Genomic DNA, 23274 nt, shown 5'->3' with positions numbered 1-23274 from the left:
GTCAGTGGGTGCTAGCCTGGTTTAGCCAGAAGCCTGAGAGGAGACTGAATTTCCTCTCAGGCTGTCCTGTTTAGAGCTCTTGTTCAGAAATGAGGGTGACTCTCTTTACCCTATTCTGACCTCCTCCACATCTGTGCTCTTTATTTTGTGGAGCAGACGTGTTCCACACAGAGAGGTTGAGAAAGACAGTGATATAATAAAGAGTGAGATAGACTGATGGAGTGTGATATTTGACATTTATCCGTGTTGCAACCAAAGTGGTGTGTGTGTGTGTGTGTGTGTCTGGAGACTGAAGGCCTGTGTAATCTGAGTGTACATGAAAGCTTTTGCTGGATGACACGTTTGACACATGACTAGGTGCTAACTAGGGTCAGGGGATCCATTTAGTACCACATCCATTGCCCAACGATTAAATTTTGTTTTTACAAAACTAAAACAAAACATTTAAAAAGATAGGAAACACGACAGAGTAACACAAAAAGGCAGAGCAATAAGCAAACTGCCACTTCATCATCTGACATGTACCACTCAAGGGAAATCTTTGCTACATGACGGAGGCTTTTTTTTTTAGCTTTCACAAGCAACGTGTTTGACATCACCTTGTAAGGCAAAACCATTTGATGCTTCTAACTAGTTAATCACAACTTCCCAAGAGCCGTTTTCCAGCAAATGACACCAACTTCTTTTTTCTCTTGAATTTAAACAAAGCTGTCTGGAGTGCCACAAAACTACAGTTCCTCTCATGGCTCCAAAAGTAGTCCTGCTGCATCATAATGCTAATCGCTGAACGTCTATCATGAAATTAATATAGCTGGAAGCTAATTCCCCTCCTTCATTTTTTATTACTCACTCAGGTACTGTCTGTAAAGCTGCATCTCTCCTAATTCCAGTCACAGTACTGGATGTTGGTGCTTTTTGGAGCATCTTAATGTACCGTAATTCTCTGGTAGACGATGCAACCTGTTGTAAGGTACAGGGTTCATACGCCTTTTTCAGGGTCAAATTCAAGCACCCGTACGAACCCTGAAGGTACAGCGATAGGTAGCACGGATATAGGTCTGAAAAATGAAGCCAATCGTCTGATCAGGGAGGGGGCAAGACTTTCCCGATAAGTTGTTAGGCTAAGTCACTCATTCCAGGAAATAATGAATGAAATATTAAGTTAGAATGGCCACAATTAAACAAAATGGTTTTTCAGAAAGGAGCACATCTTATGTATGGTTTCAAAACAGCAAACTAGCAATGAAAAACAACAACAACAACAACAACAACAACAACAACAACACCCCACTTAAGGCTTCACACTAGCTGACAGTAGCTGATAGCTTAGCATTGCACCTTCTGGTCTAAAATAGGGTTCTTTCACATCACATTCTTCATAATGCTAAGGTTAATCGTTCAAAAATCCACAGTGGCTTTTAAACACAGTCTATGATCCAAACCTAAGAGTACTGTCACGTGGCCTGCCTCATTCAGATTTACTGTAGATTCTTTCCAAATCTGATAATACACACTATCACCATGTCGAACCAATTCGGTTAATAAAAGGTCACGGTCTTCTTGGAAGTTAGGCAGCTTATTACTTATCAAACATCAGGGACAGAGAGATTTTAACCAAATCACGTGCAGCATCTTTAAATCAATTCACTTGACCTTTTAAGAGTTTGATAGTGTTATATTTAAAAGGGCAGTGCGTGTGTGTGCTTCACAGAAAGTGTGAGGTGGCAGGTGCTCTACCAGTCAAACTCATCAAAACAAGGTCAATCCCTCCTCTTTTTCTAGCCTGCAGCCAGCAGATGAACACACACACACACAGTCATTTATTGGTGTATGGGATGTAGGAGGGTTCAAACCACAGTGGCCCACCTGAATAAACAGTGGCAGAAATGGTTAAGGATGAGCACACATGCGCAAACACACAACACAAATAACAAACGCACACATGGGCCAGAGCAACAGACAGTGGCAACAGTGAGCAATAAGAGCAAGAAAGGGATGGAAAGAAAGAAGGAAGGAAGCAAAGGGGTGAGGAGAAAATGAGGGGGGATTATGGGGTGAGGCGAGGTCAACAGCTGGTGACCTTCGCTGTGGAAAAACAGATCAGTCTCAAACTGGTGGGAGAGGCTGAACCCCCCCCCGCCCCCCCCCCCCCCCCCCCCCCCCGTTCCTCCTCCACCGCTCCAATCAAACTTTCCCCTCCCACAGCCAGAGCCCAGCTGCACCGTGTGAGAGACGGATAAAGCCTCGGCGCTCATCGTGTTTGAAGTCTGCACATACAATAGTAGCGATCATGAAAAACTGATTATCATACGGCTAGTGACATTTCTGATAAAGAGGAGCTCGGTTCACCCGTGCTCCCTTTGATGTCCGGGAGTTCCTTATTCGCTTTGATTCCACTTAATTCCAAATTTCATTACCCTGCCCCATCGACCATCTGATTATCATGAGCCCGGCTCATTTTGACACGTCTTTTGATGTATGGAAAGTGCATTTGTTGGGGGGGATACACTAGCGTGCCCATTCTCCTGTTTCCAGTGCCATCTCTGAAGTCGATTGTTTGGCCCGTCTCTTTCCGTTTGAAGTCCACTGTCAGGACAAAGGGAGAATTATTTGAAAATTAGATCATCCAGTGGGCCATACATATTCTATCCCAAGCTGTGTTAAAGAGCCCCTCTGAAGCAGGCGATGAGCACAATAGGAAAGTTTGTGCTGCTCTGCTTTGACACCCTGATTTTAAAACATTTACTTGCTTCTGTTTTGCTTGTCATCCTGCTGTGGCTTTCTGGGAGCCTGCAGGACATCAGCAGGCTCGCCAAGTGTATTGTGGAACTGTGGGTGCCTGGCATATGGCCTTTGGATGATTTAACAGAAAGTTTGACATGCTCAGATGACTTAATAGTAATTCATGTCTTTTATGTGATGATTGATGGACATCTAATCAAATTGAAAGTGACCACAAGTTTCGACCACCCCGCCATGCTTGTCTGTACCCGATCAAAAAGTGCAGCAAAAAACAGAGCTCGCAGACATGTACGGAAAGGATGAAAGCACCAAAGGGAGAGTGCTACAAGAGGCACCAAAAAGGCCAAAAATTTGAGTCTGAGTCATTTCTCAATCAAACAAAACATTGAGAACAAAAGCAACTCATCTGCCCACTCGTCTCTTTTTAGCATTCCTATTATTTCCGTAGAAGCCAGGCTGATGTACTTGTTTTTCATTTTGTATATTGCACACCCACATGAATCAGTCAGCAGTTTCGTTCTTCACCTTCCAGTGAAGGTGAAAAATGAATGTACAAAAAATAACCCCACAAGTGTTCATTTTTGCAATTATTGCTCTTCATTTGGCAGAAATTTATAATGCCAAAAATCCTAGGAGCTAGGGCTGGGCGATATGACCCAAAATTCATATCTCGATATTTTTTAGCTGGATGGCGATATACGGTATATATCTCGATATTTTTTTAAAGACATAAGGTAAGAACAAAAAGAGAGTTCTTAGTCAAAGCTGTGTCCCAGATGTCACACAGGCACTTATTAACATACACCGTAGATGTACATGAAGAAATTACTCAAAAATAAATTATCAGCATTTATTAAATAATAATTCTCCATAAATAAAAGAAAGCAATGTTGTTTTTGTGCATAACAAAAAGCTCACAATTGTGCAGTCAAAATGTAAACTAAAAGACGCTGAGCATAATAACAAAGACAGACAGATTTCACAGCTGCTCTATTCCCAAGTTCTACTGCGTGGCTGGCAGCCTTGAGTTTGAAATCCTCTTTGGCTACGTCCACACGTACACGGGTATTTTTGAAAACAGAGATTTTCCGTTTTTGTTTTAAAAAATAAAAAATAATAATCCCGTCCACAGGCGTTTTTAAAAATCTCGGTTTTCAGTGACTGAAAACGCTGTTTACATGTGGACGAAAGGTGCAAACGCATAGAAAAATCTGCATTTTCAAAAATACCCGGGTACGTGTGGACATAGCCTTTGTAACCATGTCTCTTAACAGGTGCCATTTATGGCCCTTATACACACACAATACGGTAATATTACGTTGAAGCACAGTACGTGCACTCAGCGAGGCTCCAGACTACGGTAGCCGTAATGCTCCGACAATCCATCAAGCGGTGCAGCTCCATAGCTTACCAAAGTCGTACTAAAACATTTTTTGACAGATTGCTGAGCGCCGTGTACCACATAAGGCGCACTATCGATTTTTGAGAAAATGAAAGGATTTTAGGTCGTTAGCGCGGTTAGCTCGCTAACACGTTGACGCCATCCAGCCCCACGCACCGGGCGATCCGCGTAACTCGTTAACAGAGATTTGCCGTGTTCATCTTGTCATTGCCTGCAGGTGAAGCTATGGGGGAGGGAAGTTGTGTTCAGTGAAGGAGAGGCGAGGCCGAGTAACGTTGCGTAGAGACAAAAGTGGACGAAAGAGAGGCAAACTTGCGGCTCCACAAGTATAATTATAACGTAACATATACTATATCGATATAAACGATATTGTCACATCTTATATCTCGTATGAAAATATATCGATATTTAAAAAAAAAAAAAAGATATATCGCCCAGCCCTTCTAGAGCTCACCATTTATTTCAGGTTCTGTGTCAAGACACCTTCTGGATAGATCCTTTTATTCATGACTGCATACCTTGTCTGCAACAAGTCATTCGATAGACTAGAAGACTCGGAGGGAGTCAGCCTGTCAGTCAGTAGCAACCACATATAAAATGCTCTTGGGCTTTTGGAGAGTTTACTGTTTGATGAGCGGCTGAAGACAGATTCTCTATCCATTTGCTTCTCTGGGTGTTTGTATGTTTATGCAAGCCACTGTCTCACACAAACTTCTAGTCAGACTACATTCCGGACGATCTCCAACCAACAGCACAGGAACACCGCCCAGCAGCCCGAGCTGCTGCGTCTGCCAAGGTGCATGCGCGCGAACGCGTGCGAACACACACACACACACACACACACACACACTGCAGAGGACTTAGTTGGTGTGTTAAAGCACATTGGATTTACTTTTGGGAATGACACTGAACCCAAGATCACTTCTCACTTCCTTTTTCCTTTCTTTTCTGCACCCTTCCTGCTGCCTCATCCACTACTTCTCCTTTAACCATTCCTCTTTCGACATATGATGGTGTCATCCTGCTCTGATACTACGATCTATTACTACCTCCCTGATTTCTCATCCTTCCTCCCCTTCCCTACCCTCACCCATTTTACTGTAAGCTATGTGACTGACAGCTGCAGCTGCAAGTGCTTCGGTGGGCCTTCACTTCAGCTGCGTGGCTTAGTAAAAATCGGACCCTCCCACCAGCCTCCACTCCCATCAGCACTACTGGCCTTTCCCCTAGCAACAGGCTGCAAGTCAGACCCAAAAAAAGACACCCCAATCATTTGCAGGGCCTGCAACTGGACACAGTTTGTGCAAGTAAAGGTGAACTTGCTCCAGTCTGTTTTATATCAGAGGCAGAGTGAACATGAGACTGTGCTAAAACTTAAAGATACAGACCAAAAAAACCCCCAAACAAACAAACAAACCATGACACACAATAACAGAAGGTCAAACTTCTGATACACGTCAACAGACATCTGTTAGAGTTGAATAATCAAACCACAGATGCTTCCCTTACCAACTGTCCACAGCTTACAGTAATATTCTGACCACATCAGTGCATCACGATAAATTCTGAGAAGCAGGCAGATGACACACAGGGAGAGGCGGACGTGTGACTCCCACAAAGATCCCCGCTGAATCTGATATGTCGATGACCAATGTAATAGGAACCAGCAGCTGTGTACTTTACTACCATGCAGCCCGCCTGGATGCCAGCAAAGTGTGAAAGAAAATACAGAGTGAAGCTAATGGTTAGCACTCGACGATGGCCGATTAACTTGCTCGTTTCAGGCTGAGCGAGTTGTGAGAATGTTTGTGGATACCGCAATAACCACAACGCTGCCATATCCATTCACAGGCCAGCGTCACTACCCACATTTATTTGCCTTGTTGACCCCAATCGGAGGTGTCGGGAAGCAGTGCACTGCAGCTACATTTATATTTGCACAGTAAATTACGTAGTTCAGCTCGTTTTGTTGGTTCCATTACTGTTATTGTATACATATATATAATTTTTTAATTAACTAAAACACAAGCAATTTAGGACAATAATGGCATATTTTTCCTTGCTGTTATCGAACCCCTTTTGGCAAGCCCCGCCCCCGTACCCTGAGCTGAGGGGCTAGGCGCTGCATTTGTCACATGCTCTGCACATGTGTGGAGCATGTGCAGAGAGGCCACCGCTGCTCAGCACTCACGAAGAGAAACATCCTCAGAATATTGATTATTTCTATTTGTTAACAAACGTTCAGGGAAACTGTTGCACTTTGTGACTAATCACTACCTTTGTTGAAGTTTATACCGGTTTTTTAAAAACCTTTGTCTCTTGCATTATGAGTTGCTTTAGGTAACACCCTGAGAAAACAAGGTGTCAGAACTCTTTTATTTCCTTCAATTACTTTGCATTGCATTAACTTTATCTTATTATGAACAACATTAAAAATAAAAAGATCACATATTTCTGTGGGCTTGAATCATCACTGCTTTCGCCATCTTTTAGCAGCATGAATAAAGTTACTGAATTACCCCCCACTTCATCAATTTCCTTCCATTGCAAAAAAACCGTTTGTGACAAACACAAGCGCACCCACGCCCTTTCCAAATACGGCTGTAAATATGCAGCAAGATGCCAGCGCAGCCCCGCCACAATTTCACAACTGGGAGCAACGACTTAGAACTATATACGAGCTGACACTCCAAACAGCCAGCACCACTCACTGCAGACAAGCCCACATAGAAAGGTAAAAGGACTGGTCGCTCACTCCATCACATGCTAATCTGTGAAGACAGAAATTCGTACTGACACCAGCTAATTTAAATGCAGTCGAGTCACATTTGTGGCTACCTTCACATGAATTCAACATTACTTATGAGATGCAAAGGCCTATTCTTTCTCAACATATGTCAACAGACTATTTAAAAGCACGCCAGTGAGGCAACTGACCTAAGAATACAGTAACAGAAGCCCTCTGCAGACATGGGATACATAGGCATGGCTGGCTTCATCAATCTGTTAAAATTACTAAAAGAGCAATATTTGCTGTGCCCTTTCAGACGTGAGTGTGACCGCACTCTCTAACGTTTAACTCTCTTTGTTGTTGTCACTGTTTGTGAGTCTGGGCATGTGTGTGTGTTGCAGCTGTGAACACACAGGGGCACCTCACACACAGGCTACAAGGGAAAGGTCTCTCTTTTGGATACAGATCTTCTGGTGCCATGTTAATCAGTAAGTGTAGTAATACTCACAGGTAGAGGGACACAATCTTGGATGCAGCCTGTCCTAAATCTGGTATGGAGGTCAGCTCATTGTGGTCTAGCCGACTGAAAGTTACAAACACAGAGAGAAGAGGGTTAGAGAAGCAAACCGCTGATAAAGGAGCACCCTTGAAAATTGACTACAGACAGACAGACAGACAGACAGACAGACAGACAGACAGATAGACAGATAGATAGACAGATAGATAGATAGATAGATGGATGGATGGATGGATGGATGGATGGATGGATGGATGTGTGTGCACAGATATCTACACATATTTAGATATGGTTGTTATAACTCATTTCAGTCAAAGCACGTATAAATCAACATATAGGATTTTTCACGTCTGCTGCACAGCAAGTGGCAAGTCATCCTTTTAAAAACTGAAAATAACATGGGAGTAAAACAGATGTCCGGGAGCGTATGACTGGCCCGCTGGCCTGCCAAAGATGTCACCAGTGTGTGTATCACCAGTACGTTCCTGTATCTGTGTGTGTGTGCCTTGTGTACTGGCGCTGAGTGACACAAAACCAAGCCCTCTCCTCACCATATAAAATATTTACAAGGCCAGTGTTGGCCACAGTATCAGGTGGTGGGGGAAAGGGCTTAATATAGAAAACCACCACTTAATTCTCAATTGGACTTAGTTCAAGGGAACACATATGAGAATGCTGCTCAGAAGCGGCGCGGCAAAGATGGGAGTTAGCCAGAATGAAGTAACTGATTTTTTATTTTTTTATTTAAAAAAAACAAACAAACAAAAAAAAAAAAACAGGTGACACTTCTGGCGACAATCCAACAGGGCCAAACACATTTACTGAAAAGGGTTTAGGAGATTTTAAGGGGACTGTCAGCAGAAACCATGAGTGCTCTGCGGGTGACTACTTACAGCTCTCTCAAGTTGGGAAGGTTGGCAAAGGCTTCAGGACTGATGGAAGTCAGTTTGTTGTAGCCGAGATTTCTGAAAACAAACAAAAAGTTGCTCATTACAGGACAGGAAACAACAATTATTTGAAATACCTGCAGGGCAATGGTGTTTCACATCTTTTATTGCTTTTGTCCTTGGCATTTTTCAGCACTTTAAATAAGGATCCTAATCAATAGCAGCAATTATGTTTCCCATTTGACAAACATCCTCATCTGTCTGCATTAAGTATGCCTGAAAACACTGCAGTACATAAATTTACGCCAGCCTTCAAGGAGGGCCCGAATCGATACCATCGATACAGAGCATCTCTCTCCTGGCTCACTTTCCAAACATTACCCACAGGCCATTCATCTGCAGCAGTCAATTTGCACTTTCAGCTAACGGTGTATTTAATAGCTGGCACTTGACTTGTACAGAAGCTTATTAGTGAGCAATTTGTCCAGTGACACAGCCTTACTGCGGTTAAGAGTGCAGGTAAAAAAAAACAAAACACAGCTAACACACCTTTGCTTTTTCACCGAGATTCCCACGCCGTATGAATCGAGTTTATCTCACGTAGACAAGTGCTATCTGTGTCACACACTTGCCTCCTGCCTAGCTGGCATGTCGCCTGCCTGTTGGCAGAGCAGGCCGCAGTGAGAGCGCTGTTTGTGTTTGCGTGGTGGGGCTAGGCTAGGCGAGACAAAGGGAGCCCACAGCTCCGAGCCGCCTGCCTCCCGCCCCTCCATCCCTCTGTCCAGACGTGAGAGACGGCCCAGGAATGTTTCACAGGCCTGCCGAGAGATGGCTACTTGTTCCCAGAGTCTGGGGACACTTTTACCTGATGTAACGCATTCCTCATTCTGCTCTTGTCCCACAGTGGCCTTAAAAGCCCACAGACTGGACAGCGACATATATTTTTTTAAAAGATAAATTTGAAGCTAAACAAACACAAAAAACCTGCCATTTTCATACTTCATGCTCACAACACTTCCTCTTAAACAATTTATGCCCATCAGTCTCAATAGCCATCTCACTTGACAGATTTCCCTTTCTTGTCTTCTGTGCTCAATTGCAGATAATGACAGTCTTTTTCCCCATTTCTTTCTCTCAAAGTGTGTGTGTGAGACGAGATAATAGCAGAGCGTGTGTCTGCCCTCGGGGCTGACAGAGAGGTGTGTATGCATGTCTATGTCATGATCATTTACTGGGGCACCTCCCATTCAGGCCTAGATCGCTAAATTATTGTTCCCTGCAACGGGAGGAAATTACCTTGTTATGACGAAGCCAAAAAAACAACACACACACAGAGTCCCCATTGATCGCCTTTGCCTAGAGGCAGGTATAATGAGCCAAAGATACACCCAACACCGACAGCATGAGAGGCAGTGCCGTCATCTGGACAAGCTATCAGTAGTTTCTAATCAACCTGCATTTGGCACAAAATAGCAGAAGAAATTTCAGCAGTCCATGCTGCATAACAAGCAAGTAAAAGATTTATCCAAAAACGCCACAATCATGGAGCTTTGTGAATTTCTAACTTTCATATTTAATATTGAATTAAGCAGGGAAAATTGACTGCAGATATGATACTCAAGGTTTAAAATAAGGAGAAGGATAAAGCAGGATGAAGGAACAAAGTCGAGGTTGGGGGGTAAACCTGTCGGGTTGGTGCCAAAGGCCACAGCAGCAAACAGAACTGGCCTTTTATGTGTGTGCAAGCACGCCTGTGCCTTTTTTTCCTCAGTCACCTATGGTATTTACACAACTCCGTCTTTTCCTTCCCACTTCATTGAGACAAATCTGTTTTCTTGCCTATCAGATGAGATAAGTTTCACAGTATTTTAACACCTACTGTAAAGGAGGCGATGGTGATGATAAAGGCTGGGTTCTCTCCCTCTCCAACCCCCATCGCCACCACACACACACACACACACACTCCCTCATATGGCAGGAAAGAAGGAGGGAATGTGACTCCAGCTTTAAGCATTGTTAATGCTTTCCAGAAAGTGACCTTGCACTCATGCAGTTTCTGAAAGAATTTGCTGCATCGGGTAAGAAAAATACAAGTCTTTGAGTTTTCGACTGCTCCGCGAGTGGAGAGATGCAGACGCCAACACTAACAGAAACAAACATGCTCAGAAGAAGAAGAAAAAAAAAAGAACTATCCAAATATCCTCTCAAATGCTAAACTGGGTTTAGCGTTCCATAAAGCTCTGCAAGTTTATGCTGTATAGTTCAACCAGCTGGAAAACGAAGTGTAGCTGTGTTTTATTAAACATGGCAAACACTACTGCAATTTACCTTAAAAAAAATTGAGAGTGGTTCAAACACTGCATTCCATTGTGTGGTACAACTACTTCATAATGGGCAGGACTGTTTGACATTAGTCAGCAGGATCACACTCAAAAGCACTCTCAGCCAGGTACTTAGCCAAAAAAAGTGTGGGAAAATCTAAACGTTGAATCAAATGCTAATTTTCGCAATGACTTCAATCTGTTCTGATTAATGTGCTGATGCCAGTAAAGCATTTTGGATAATCAAAAAGGGGCACAATTAACATTCATCACACAGTCTACCAATGTTTTCCCTCAGATTTTGAGTCCTTTGGTGTGCGTGGGCGAGTTTATGTGGAGGAACAGCTTTTTCAATTATTAAATATTATTTTATCCTCCAAATAAATAACTGAACAATACAATCTGCTGCCTCTTTAGTTACTCGGATGTACTTTCACTCTGCCGTCTCTAGTGCATTGCACCTAAAAATTTTAGTTTTTGCTCACAACAACCCCACCAAGTCAACTTGGCCCAGTACCCTAAAACACTTAAAGATGGAACATATCAAAGGTTCTTTATGAAACAGCAACAGACATACTTCAATTGACAACATCCTAAGCTGGTCGCCTTAACAACTAGTTGGAAGGTTTGACTCAATCCAAGTATACCTGGGAAGGAACGCTTCAAAAGCAAGCAAGATAAACTCATGAAAGGCCTGCTTCATAGAGCAGGTGTCTTAGAAAGAAAAATGGAGCCTAGCGCCTGCAGAAGACCATCACTTCTGGACTGTGTAGCCGATGTGACACATAAAACTCATTAAAAAGCTTTAAAAAATTGCTTCGTTATGGGTACTGTGGGAGTAGAGGAAGCCTGTGAGTAGTGGAGTGATGTCATAGCGTATGACACTACACTTGTAAGTCAGCGCATAGCCTGTGTGTGGGAGAGGAGATGTGAGGAGGGAGGAAAAGTGCAGGGACTTAGACATACAGAGATACATCATCATTATCTTTTCCCATTTCTATCGTAGATAAATGCAGTGTGAACTTTGCTCGCTCAAAGTGTGAAGTGATGTCAGGGATGAGCCTTCTGTAGCCCAGTTGTGAGACAAAAGCTCTTTAATGTGGTTGACTTCATGGCATCGTAAAACTGGTCAAATAATAACCTGCGTGTCAGAGAGCCAGACACACAGACACACAAACACACATACACACACCGACGCTGCTCTTCCTGTCATTAAAGGCCAGTTTATAGCCCGGCAACTGCAGTGAGAGTGTACACAAAGCTAACACCAGCTCCCGGCCACCATTTTACACACAAGTCATACAGCGAATGAGAAGTGGGGCCGGTATCTTATCAGTTTCGACAAGGTTAAAAGCATAAACTGGCCGACAAGCGTTACTATAAAAGTGATAAATCTGACTCGTTAAAATCGGAGCAAAGAAACACAGTAAATACCAGATCCTTGGAAGGGGGGGCAAGGAGAACTTGGGTGCAAGATCACAGAGATGTAGTGCTGATGGGCTCAGCATATTTTACCATTTGCATTACAGATACTCACTGCCCCCACACACATAACTCAAAGAGGCTGCTCCTGCCTTTGAAATCAGCCCGACAGGGAGCGTGACTCTGAAGTTTTCCGATGCAGGCACATCTTGGGGCCATGTGCAGCCCCGTTGTGAGTGTTGCCGCTTTGGGGTTATAGCAGGAGATGAAGCAGCGCACTCCAAACAAACCAGGACGAGGTTGGGGAAAGTTTCTGCAGCAGCCCGAGGCACTGCTTGAACCCACGGCTGGGCCCACAGACCCGAGACTGGGCACTCCATATGAGAAGCACAAACCCGTTGATGCCGTCTGCACAGCAGGCAAACCAAGGGTTTAATGCAGGAGCATGCTCCTGCCGTCTAGTGTGATAACAGTGTAATGTTTTACAAATGGCACCATGCTAGATCATTCCGAGTACAGGGAAATGAGTGTCCCAAATTAATCTCGAAGAATAACATAAACACTGTATTGTTGTACTCCTGTCTAGTAGTCTGGCCTAATGCTCTTAACTTCAAAGTGAAGAAAAAGACAGACAGTTTTTCATTCGTTAATTTCCTTCCCCAGTGATGTTTATTTTATTAGCAGAACAATAATTACCCATGGTAATAATGATTACACATGAATTTGTGGTTGTTTTGGGATTTAAGTTGATGCTGTTTTCTACAGTATCAGAAAGTACAGAGGCCAAAAAAAAATCTGGCCCAAGTTAGCACTCCAATCTCCCCTTGTGTCTCGAAGGGCTGTCTGTTTTCTGGGGTGAAGCTGCTTCACTTGCGCAGTACCTCTCACTCTTTCCAAGTCACACTTTTTTTTCTCCCCCAAACATCTTCTCCAGATTCCCAAACTCTTACCAGATGTACAGAATTCACAGATGATTCACTGATCAAGCCCACTTTGTAGATACTGACTTCAGGGTAGAGGGAAAAGAGGAAAAAAAAGAGAAAAAAGAAAAACTTGGCGCCCTAAAGTGTCTTCACAAAAGAGCCATCTATTCTGCTGACTGAATTCCTGTCGAATGAGTTGTGGCAGCAGCTGTTTGATTGTCATTAGAGCCAGCGTGAGGCTATGAGCTCATTCCATATCTCCATATTAATGTCAGACTTTATCTGCTCTTATTAGAGTAGAGGATCAAGCTTTAGCCGTTTCTTCCTAATTTGTTCACAGCTAATGCGTTACATGAATCATCTCAGCCGGTTAAAAAAAAACCAAGACTTCTATTTAATCTTCCATCTAAGAACCACCAATACTTCTACTAACCTGAAAATCTAACGGCCTGATATGGGAGGAAAAGTGACGCGGGCCTGATAAAGATCACCTCCAATGATAATATCATCCTAAAGCCTTCTAAACACACAAGTTAGGTCTACAAAATATCTACCAGACATGAAAGTCGCAAGGCCAGCAAAACTATGACAATAAACAAACTTGGTATAATCACCAATACCACAAGATTACAAGGCTGCGTAGCGAGAAATGCCCTAGAAACCACAAAGGGCTCAGCCCTGCTGAGTGCTGTTGCTGTATCTCTGCCCCAGCTGCTCAAATGTTGATGTGTTTAAGCAAGAGACGAAACATTTCTGCACTGTGGTGTTTATACATCAGTCAGTCCCAACATAAAATCCAAAATCCCTGACAGAATAAATGGCCATGATGGAAAAAGTAAACCCAGGGCAAGCATAGTACTAGTGGTTAAACCTATTTTGTGTGTCTATTAATAGCTTAGATGAAGCAAAACACTACCTGAAAATAAAAGTGTTATTTCTGCATATATGTGGCAGTCAAGCAAACGGCTGTGTAACATGCAATTTCCTTTGGGTTTCCACTGTGTGTTACAACATGTGTGACAGTGGTTGAGGTTTCTGACCACTGAGAGGACTTTCACCAACTAGTGGAGCTGAGATTCAGTAAGCAGAAGCAGACTGTGGCATTAACAAGACACTTCCGCTTAGTGCATCCCTCTCCACGAACTCCTACTCCCACAGGCCAGGTGATCCAGAGTTACACCCCCCCAGTAACCAGTCTGCAATCGACCATCTGGGCTCTCCATCCCGAAACCACCAACACAAACCTATTTCCTGAGGTAGAAGCCAAAAACCAGCTGTTGGGGGTAGCGTTTACCAATAAGGCTTTAAGTGAGGTTGAAGGCTACACTTTGGGGATGACTTGCAGCAGAGAGTTTGGCCAGCACATGTAAAAACTTGGGAAACCACTAGCAAAATGCCACATTACACAGGGGGTCATTTGAGAGCAGGTGAGTGATTCAAGGGCTCAGTATTCAAGTGAAAAATATATATGTAGAAAAGATGGAACTTTCCATAACAACAAATAGCAAAAAGAAAAGACGGAGAGACGCTGGCAAACAGACACCCTGCATCTGCTTTATCTCTATCCCAGCACGCAATCGCAGCCAAAATCTGTAATGCTCATGCTTTTATTTACTTGCAAAATCCCATTATGCCAGTGGCACAGTGGGCAAAAATGCTTTTAATACACATTACTGTGGCTGCAAATAAGATAAGACACCACTCCTGAGAGGGAATATGTTACTTTGTGAGAGTAAACTTGCTTTATATGTTGTTAGGCTATTCATCAATCAGAAACAATAGGCAAACATCTGAGAGTGGTGGACAGTTTGTTAAATGTTACAAGCACTGATGTAAAACAGGAAAGGACAAGTGCAACGAAGAAGTTCATAACCACAGAGGTTTCAAAGAGGCTGGATGTCCAGGCTGTTAGGCATTCACTCATAAATCTCATGTGCTTAAAGGGGGGGGCATTAAAGCATTCTAGTGTGATCAATAGTGATCAATATTACTGCGGTACAGTAATCAATGATCTAAAATAGCAAAAAGTAGCTAATACGCTTCTTTTTAAGGGTACATTTCCACACCTGGTCAATCACCCATTTTTCCCTTAAAAGTTTGAGTCTTATTTGTCTCTGTTCTTTCTGTGGCCCAGGCAGGATGTGCTAACATCTTTTGTTTCCCTGAATGCACCATCAAGGCCACTTTCTCACAAGATCCTGAGGAGAGATTATTTTGACAACTGGAAAGCATTACTGTTTTCTCTCCACCAAGGGATGTGGACTCTGTGGACTTGGGGCTGCTAGTAATGGATGAACTGCAGTATAACACCGGTCCACTGGCCACTTGTCTTGACTGGCCAAAAAGCTCATCGGCTTTTCCAGATCCATTCTAATAAACTACACTCTTCATCCATTTTCCCTGACTCTGTAACACAGGGAACAACTGCAAGAGCTGCTTTGGTTGTGGCTTTAACCTGACATTATACAGTTCTATTAACACAAAGTGTAAAAGAAAAATGTTGCTGCAATCATTTGCTGCCTAAAAGCTTTGAAATTCTCCAACATCTTGGTGAAGGTATGATAACTCTCTCCAAGAGCAGCTTCCTCGAGTGCGCTGCTGTGTCATAAGAGCCATGGTTCATTACTGTAATCCCAATTTAAGCGCCTGTGTGAGGATAACTGCAGCAGCTAAATGACAGCGCTATCGTTCTTCACCCACACAAAAGGGTGGGAAATGTTCATTTATTTGCTGCTTGAACCATGTTCATTTTACAGACAGCAGAGCAGAGGGTTGAAGGGTTAAAAGCTTCCGACTGTAGCATGCACGCTGTATGTTTGACTAACGGAGGGTGCTTGTTGTTGTGGATTAACAGCCTCTACTCGTTTACCTCAGGTGATGATGAGATTTTTCCTTTATGGGAAGCCTCTGCACTGCGCACTTGAGTGAGAGAAGAAAACTGGTGTGGGTGCCTTGTGTTTATTGACAACCACCAATGCTGCCTTTTCTTGCACCACCACTGCCGCTCCCTCCCCAGGGGGAAATCATAACAATGAACTGATTCCACACTGATTACTTGGCTAAGATGCCTGAAGGTGGAGATAGACAAGCACACTTTGTTTGAAACCAGGGACTGTGCACACTGACTCTTTCAGCTCTTTTGACAGGCTAAAACTATTATTGTTGCACTGTACCACAGCCCCTGCTCTATCTTGTCTTTTTCAACAATACCAAAGTTTCCCTTTCAGCTGTGCACATCATGCACCACACACGAGACAAGCTCTAGTGCACAGAAATAAAAAATAACCTTCCAAACTGCTGCATACCCTAAAATAAAATAAAATAAAATAAAATAAATTGTTTTCACATAAGTGGACAGAGTTAGCACAGGGTTCACTATGATGGGATCACATTGGGCCACAGGTGAAATTGTCCGTACTTGCCTCTTTGGGTTTACGGTAATCATCCACTAATCTGGCTCATTTACGGACCCCAGAGGCAAAGAGCTGGTTCCCTTTGAGTTAGCCGCCAGCACAATGTGACTATCTCAAGTGGTGTGGAAATATGCAACCTAGGTGTTTTAAAAGATAATTCAAAGCCATAAAGCCATTCCCTTTGAAAACAACAAAGATTGCGGGTCCTTAAATCTCTGCCTGATAAGGTTTGGACGAGATAACAGAAGCCGACTTGGAGCGACACAGGGCTTGCGCGGGGAACCCTGTCTTCACACAAACCAAAAGGTCCAGTGCAGCTGTTTCAGATGGGACATTTGTCCCACAATACATGATCATTGTCCAAGAGGACAGGGCAGTACTGTGAGTCTGCGTGCATGCATGATAAACAGCATCTGCACTTGAGAATGGCTAAGAGGTGCTTCAGGGCAACGGGGCTACTCAGGCACAAGTGCCATTATTCGTGTTTTCTGAGGACTTTTTAAAGCCATTGCATTCCTGACTACATGGGGCAAGAAAAACTGCCTCAAACAGGAACCTGGGAGCCAGAACAGTCCTAAGGCCTTTATCTAAATTCCCAGGAATACACACACACACACACACACACACACACACACACACACACACACACACACACACACACACACTAAAAAATCTCAAAAGTTTAAGGATTTGTAAAAGTCACTGGAAACAGTGGGTGCAATATACTCCAGTGAGAAACAACATGTCAACAGGGAGGACAGAGAGCAGTGTTGTCTGTAAGTAAACTATCTAATTCAGTCTGGTAAGTGCTTAAGTTCCCCATACATTGGGGGATGTTTTATAAAAATGTGCCAAATTAGCTCATTTCCTAAATGATCTGGCAGACAGAGTTTCATTTGTTGTCAGCTTTACTTCCAGGAGCCGGTGACTTTCCCAAGAAATTGAATTTATGAAGTGAATCTAGCGAGACAGAAAGGGGAATCAGGATGATACCTGTCATAAGTCTCACTGAGTAATGACGGTTAATTTGTTATGACATGTTTGGGTCTATTTGTTTGCTCAGGCTGCAGGGACTGTTTGCTCACTCTAACACTGGAAACATGAATACACCTTCAGATAGATGCAACCGAAGGCACATGTGCCAGGCACAGAGAGATAAATCTTTTTTTTAAGCATGAAGATAAACCAGAGCCTGGAACATTCAATCACATCTCTAAAAGTAAGTGCGTTATAAAATACAGAATGACTTGAAGTTAACGATAATTCACAAAGCAAAGCCTTTGACACCCTTTTAAGTGCAGACAACTTGGAATACACGTTTGCGCACGTGGCTCTTCTCGCGATAACAAAAACACCTGTTAACCTACTTACTTTGAATAAAACTCCCCAAGTCTGACTATTTAAGCAAAAATTTAAAAAAAACAAAACAAAACACATCAGCAGGGAATGCCCGAACTACACAAAAAGTCTTTCAACACAGCATCTGGCCAAGTGTCAAACTCACAGATGCTTTTGTTTGTTTGGGGGGTACAATGTTGTGAAAGATTATGCGACTTTAATTTACGAACAGCATGAAAAACAAAAAAGCTCAAGTGGAGTTACAACATGATGTTCAGGGTCTACCTGCGTAAAGTTTTAATGTTCCGTCACTTTCTAGAGGCGCGGGGGGCCTCCGGAGTACTTTGACGGGGTAACTAACTGAAAACAAAACGCGCGGGGCAGGGGGCAGTTTTGTTTGCTTACATACAGTTAGAAAGGAGGCACGGGCATAGCTTCTATGACAGCTGCCCGTCACTCCCCCCTCTGTTTGAGTTCATAAGCAAAACTATGCAACTCTAAGCAGAACCACAAAAATCTTCTCTGACGGGATTCCTGGGGAGAAGCCCCGTACCAACAGGGGTCCTCTGCTTCAAAGCCGTGCTGTCGGCGTGTTTAAGCAAATAAAGCCCTAACACTCTATGCTGCTGTCCACGTTTTTACACTGTTATCCCGTTATGGGCTGGTCAATAAATAGGTTAGAGCAACTAAGCGCTTTACTTACAAGGAAACAGTCCGAACTGGAAGGTCCAAAGGCGTCGCCGTCAGCTCCAGATTACTACAGTCCACTGAGTCGCCACTGCAGGTACAGTTCTGGGCACATGGTGTGTCTGAACTCAATCCGTAACTTTGAAAGAATTCGACCGACAAAATTAAATAAAAAATACACCGAGACAGATATCCAAATCGTCCCAGGAAGGCCGCCATTTTGTATCCAGTTTTAATAGCGCGGCTGCTGAGCTCTCTCCCGGTGCCCACAACCTGGTGTCTTTAATGTGGCTACGAAAAAAAACGAAAGCTCGTTATAACGCATTAATTGTCCTCTTGTACTAAAGATGCTAGCACGGACAACTTTGGGGCAGCCAAATGTTTTCCGCCCCAGAAACATTCATCTCTGACACAAGTCCCCCACTTCCAACTTTCTCCTCTAGCGTCCGAGGCGGGCTAAAAAAAATAATGAAAGGTAAATCACGGACTAGCAGCGAAACTCTGCTACAGCGAACTCCTTTAACTCTCCAAACTTTGTGCATAAAAGGCTAAATGTAGTTTGTCAGTAGTGATATTGCTTTTGCCGACCTCTGAAAACATGCAACAGTCAGACGTTAAAGGACACTGCGCCTGTACACCTCTCAAAGTAACAGTTGATCAGCGGAGTAGCACAAAAAAGTAAACACTAAGCAAAAGAAAACTGCCAGACGAAACCAGAAATTTGAATATGTAGGAAACAATTTCGGGCTCGCAGGAACAGTGGTGAAAACTCCAGCGCTGGTCTCTCAAGCCGAACGTTGCATGTCGTCCATACCGCGGCGGTCGAATACATCCAACTTTAAACCCCCCGCACGCCCGGTGTTCTCCACCAGCTGCTTATCAGGTACAGTCTGTGGTCACAAAATCTCGACGATGCGATTAATAGCTAAATTGAGTACCCCCTCCTCCTCCTTCTGAGCGTTCAGTACCACCATGAGTTTTTCCCCCTTACCCAGTTACTTTTCCTTTTTTTTCCTACGGGACCTTTCGGTAATCCCATGTTGGAAACACAACAGCAATTCAATGGTCCTCCCCCGGTTCGCTTGTGATTGGCTGGTGAGAGTTGACGGCCGGGTTACAGCCTAACCTCATTGGTCGTTGCGGGTTCTCACTGCCTCGCGAAGTTGGAGAGCCCTTGAGCAGTTGTCACTCAGCGGTTTCTGGCCCCGCCCATGTTTCCCACCCCGGGGTGTGAAACCGCACCACCTCCTCTCACTCTCACTGCTTCTTAAAGAGACAATCACCCAGATCAAGCTCTGTAATCGCATTATAACAAGCCGTAATAACATAATTGGTTTGAAAGCCCGATTTAAGTATTTGTTAGTAAGGCTGACATCAAGATTTACATACAGAAGAAAGAGCGGGAAAGCTGATTATAAGCAATTGGCTGTATTCCCCTCAGCCACGCGCATTTGAAGGAGTTTCTGTAAAATACGATAAAGTTCCAGCTGGAGAAAGTTGAATTGTGCATGTGCATTTGCTTGTGTAAAGTTTGAGTATGCATGAATATTAACAATTGTGGAATAGTAAGTACATTTCTCTTTCCAAGTGAACACCTCAGTCGACTGTTGCCTAATAATAATAATAATAATAATAATAATAATAATAATAATAAAAACCCTTATATCTCCACTCCGCTTCAGAGAACAATTGCACTTTGCAGGTGTTCAGATAAAGAATAGAATCCAGCAGTGAGTGTTGCTGTGAAAGTAATATGAACATTTTACATCACTTAAAAATAACAATACTACAGAAATACTTTGTTTAAAAAGTTCAAAATTTGCAAGTTTAAAAATGCTATACTCCTAGTGAAAGTAGATACTTATCAGGCTCAAATCAAGGTTAAATTAATTGCTATCAAAATGTCAAAATAAAATATACTAATTACTCTGGTCCACTTTCACCCAGTGATAGGTGAGAATGTCTCCAACCCCTCATCACCCTGAAATAGATTAGCGATTAAGAAAATTGATGGAAAGGTGGTTGGATATTACTCTGTTTAACGATAGACGATTGTGCAAACATCATTAATGGCGGTGACTGTGGTGATGATTCCACCTATGTATATGTTATCTAATCTAATCTACTCTAATCATTTTATATTCTAATTCTAATCCAATCATAATTAAATGTATTTAATCTTAAATAATAACATCTTACAAATAAAACTGGAGAAAAATACTGGATTTGCTTCCTAGTAGTGGAGCATAAAAAAGTGTAAAGTCAAAATACCAAAAGTGCAGTAAAAGCATAATTAAATATAACTGTATTTAAGTTCTCTCAGGTACTCCAGGTTCATCCCACAGGTTAACTTGTGGTTCTAAATTGTCTGTAGGTGTGAGTGTGAATGGTTGCCAGTCCCTATGTTGGTAGAAAGTGATGAACTGGCAACCTGTGCAGAGTCTACCCTGCTTCTTGCTCCATGACAGCTGGTATAGGTTTGTACAGGCCCTTCTGTGACCCTGAATTGGATAAGCGGACGAAAATGTATGAATGTACTTAAGTGCGGTGCATGAGTAAAGCCTACTTACATTCCAAGTAGCTCAAGTTGGCTCCATATTGACACAGTGTCCATACGCTGTAAGCAATTGAAAGGCCTCTTATAAAATTCTTAACATAATGTGATTAAATTATCCATTTATTTTCGATCTTGTTGATAATATTGCACAATGACTTTGAATGGGGTGTCTTTAAAATTAGTTGTGACTAAGTAAAGCACCCTTTTTCATAACCATCCGCGAAAAGCTGCAAATGTTTTGTGTACATGTACCTGACAATTTGCATACACAATCGCACGCAAAGTGGATGTGTATAATTGTATGTGTGTATGGGCCTGCAAACACACCCATACACATGTGTGTCATTTGTCCATCCAGAATAATCGTTCACCATTTGAGCATGCCCAGTAATGGCCACATGATAGCACAAAATTTTTCCCAAATGTTGAAATCATATTTGCCCCGTGCCTCAAAAATGCACATCTGTGATAAATCAATGCCCCCGTCAGCCTCCCGGCCCCTTGTACGCTTTTTTTCCTTCTTTTTCTCGTCACATTTCTTTTCTCAGCACTGAAAGATAAGTATTGATTGACTCTGTCGGAGCTATTGTGATCGCTTCGTGTTGGGAGAAGTCCCAGATTTCTTTGCTATTAATCACAGTAGCAAGGACATAGATATTCACACCTGGAGCACTGCAGGCAGTTTAGCAGTGCGGTTCCTTTCCAGTGAATAAGCAAAGGTTTCACATTGCACCATGTGTATGAGTGAGCGCTGTGGCCTACAGGTAAGGCCTCTGGCTCTTGGAAGCGAGGAAAATATCTGCAAAATGAGACACTGTTAAAACATGACTTCGATGGTGATGGAGAACTGCAAATTTCTATAGTTTTGTCCAGAAACTGCATTTCTTTTAGACTGTTCTTTGGAGTTGTGAAAATCATTCAAATATTTTAAATGCTTGATATTTCACAAACTTTCAACTTTAAAATATAATATGGTATTTATATCTATTCGTTTGATAAGAAATGTATTTAGAAAGTAAATTCCAGTTATATAATTCTATTTCTTAGGAATATATGGTGTAGTATTAAATCGTGTCTTTTTTTCAGTATATTTTTAATTGATACTCAGTAATATAATATATCAATAGTAAAATATATAAATATCAAATTGCTAGAGTTTATTATATTGGACTTCCAGCCACTGAACTGCTATTTAAATGTCCTTATTCATATATACCATCGCAGCTATGCCACAAATACCCAGCCCAACAAACAGGGTATGTGGACCAGGTACTTTGGGGCTCTATTTTGAGTGGACTGTTGACTTGTCTCTTAATGTGATTTATCTGGTCATATAATGTCTACTAGTGCAGCAGGCAGACAGCATTATTTCTAATGAGAAATATTTCTTCTCATATTTTTTCCTCCAAATTCTTATTTCAGTAGCAGATATTTCTTTACTTTGATAGCATATGTTTTGGCACTACTTTTGCCGTTCATTAAACTGATAGTCAAACAACGAGGTTACATTGTAAGAAAAGCATTAACAGCCTTTTCTATCACAACTGGGAAACTCCTCAGACTCACCCCACGCCCATTCTTGTCTGTGTTAGTGGACATGTTCCTGTCATGAGAGTCCATTCTAAAGAAGATAATGATTGCACCAGATGAGCCCTTGTCTTCTTCTTTTTTATATCTGTTTTTTATGATTTTAACACCATTCATATTGGTGTTTATGCAGCTGGAACAAAATCAAAGTGTCCATAAAGACACGTCCACAGATTTCAGGGCCGGTATTAGAAGTGCAGGCAGTAGCTTCTTATGTGTTCACGATGAGTCAAATACACATTGTTCACATTTCACTTTATTTCAGTGCTGGAGGGGTAACGTGATGGCGAGAGGAGGGGAGAGGAGGGGTGGACGTGCGAGGCCTGAAGCGATTCATCACGCTCATCTTACTGGAATCTTCAAAGATAACAAACCATCTGCTGCAGCTATTCATCAACTATAAAGTGGAGAGGCGTGAAACGCAGCCAACTCATCAAACTGGGACTAGATGGCTAACGGGTGTTGCAGGAGTGCAGAGATGCCTGGCTAATAGGAAGCAGAAACAGTTTGGGCACTTGTGTCGATACCAGACTGCCTGCTAAGTGGCGTGATTACGTGGCCTACAAGGCAGAGGACGTGAGTGAAGAGGGGGAAGAGGAAAGCGTGACAGATGCAGAGAAAGAAAAATGTAAAGGCAAGAAGGTGCAGGATGTCTATAAACACTCCACGTGCAAGACATTTTGGATGAAAGACTCTGGCCTTGACTCTGATCTACCTTAGGGTTTCCTCAAAATTAGGAATAATCAA

General features: G+C 42.7%; 1 protein-coding gene across 2 annotated transcripts in view; it reads right to left on the bottom strand.

Moving 5' to 3' along the window:
• The window catches only part of lrig1 (leucine-rich repeats and immunoglobulin-like domains 1), a 33406-nt gene extending 14038 nt beyond the window's left edge, over positions 1-19368 (bottom strand). For both annotated transcript variants that reach the window (XM_005941340.3, XM_005941341.3), the window contains exons 1-3: positions 18400-19368; positions 8286-8357; positions 7384-7458 (exon numbers count right to left, since the gene is read on the bottom strand). In XM_005941340.3, the coding sequence (XP_005941402.1) occupies positions 7384-7458; positions 8286-8357; positions 18400-18602 (350 nt within the window). In that variant the 5' untranslated portion in view covers positions 18603-19368. The remainder of the gene's footprint in view (positions 1-7383; positions 7459-8285; positions 8358-18399) is intronic.
• Positions 19369-23274: the final 3906 nt, after the last annotated feature.

This window comes from Haplochromis burtoni, unplaced genomic scaffold (assembly GCF_018398535.1).
Source record: "Haplochromis burtoni strain Fernald_Lab_line unplaced genomic scaffold, NCSU_Asbu1 Contig_314, whole genome shotgun sequence".
Lineage (NCBI taxonomy): Eukaryota > Metazoa > Chordata > Actinopteri > Cichliformes > Cichlidae > Haplochromis > Haplochromis burtoni.
The sequence above is the reverse complement of the archived record's forward strand: the minus strand, read 5'-3'. Positions and strand labels throughout refer to the sequence as shown.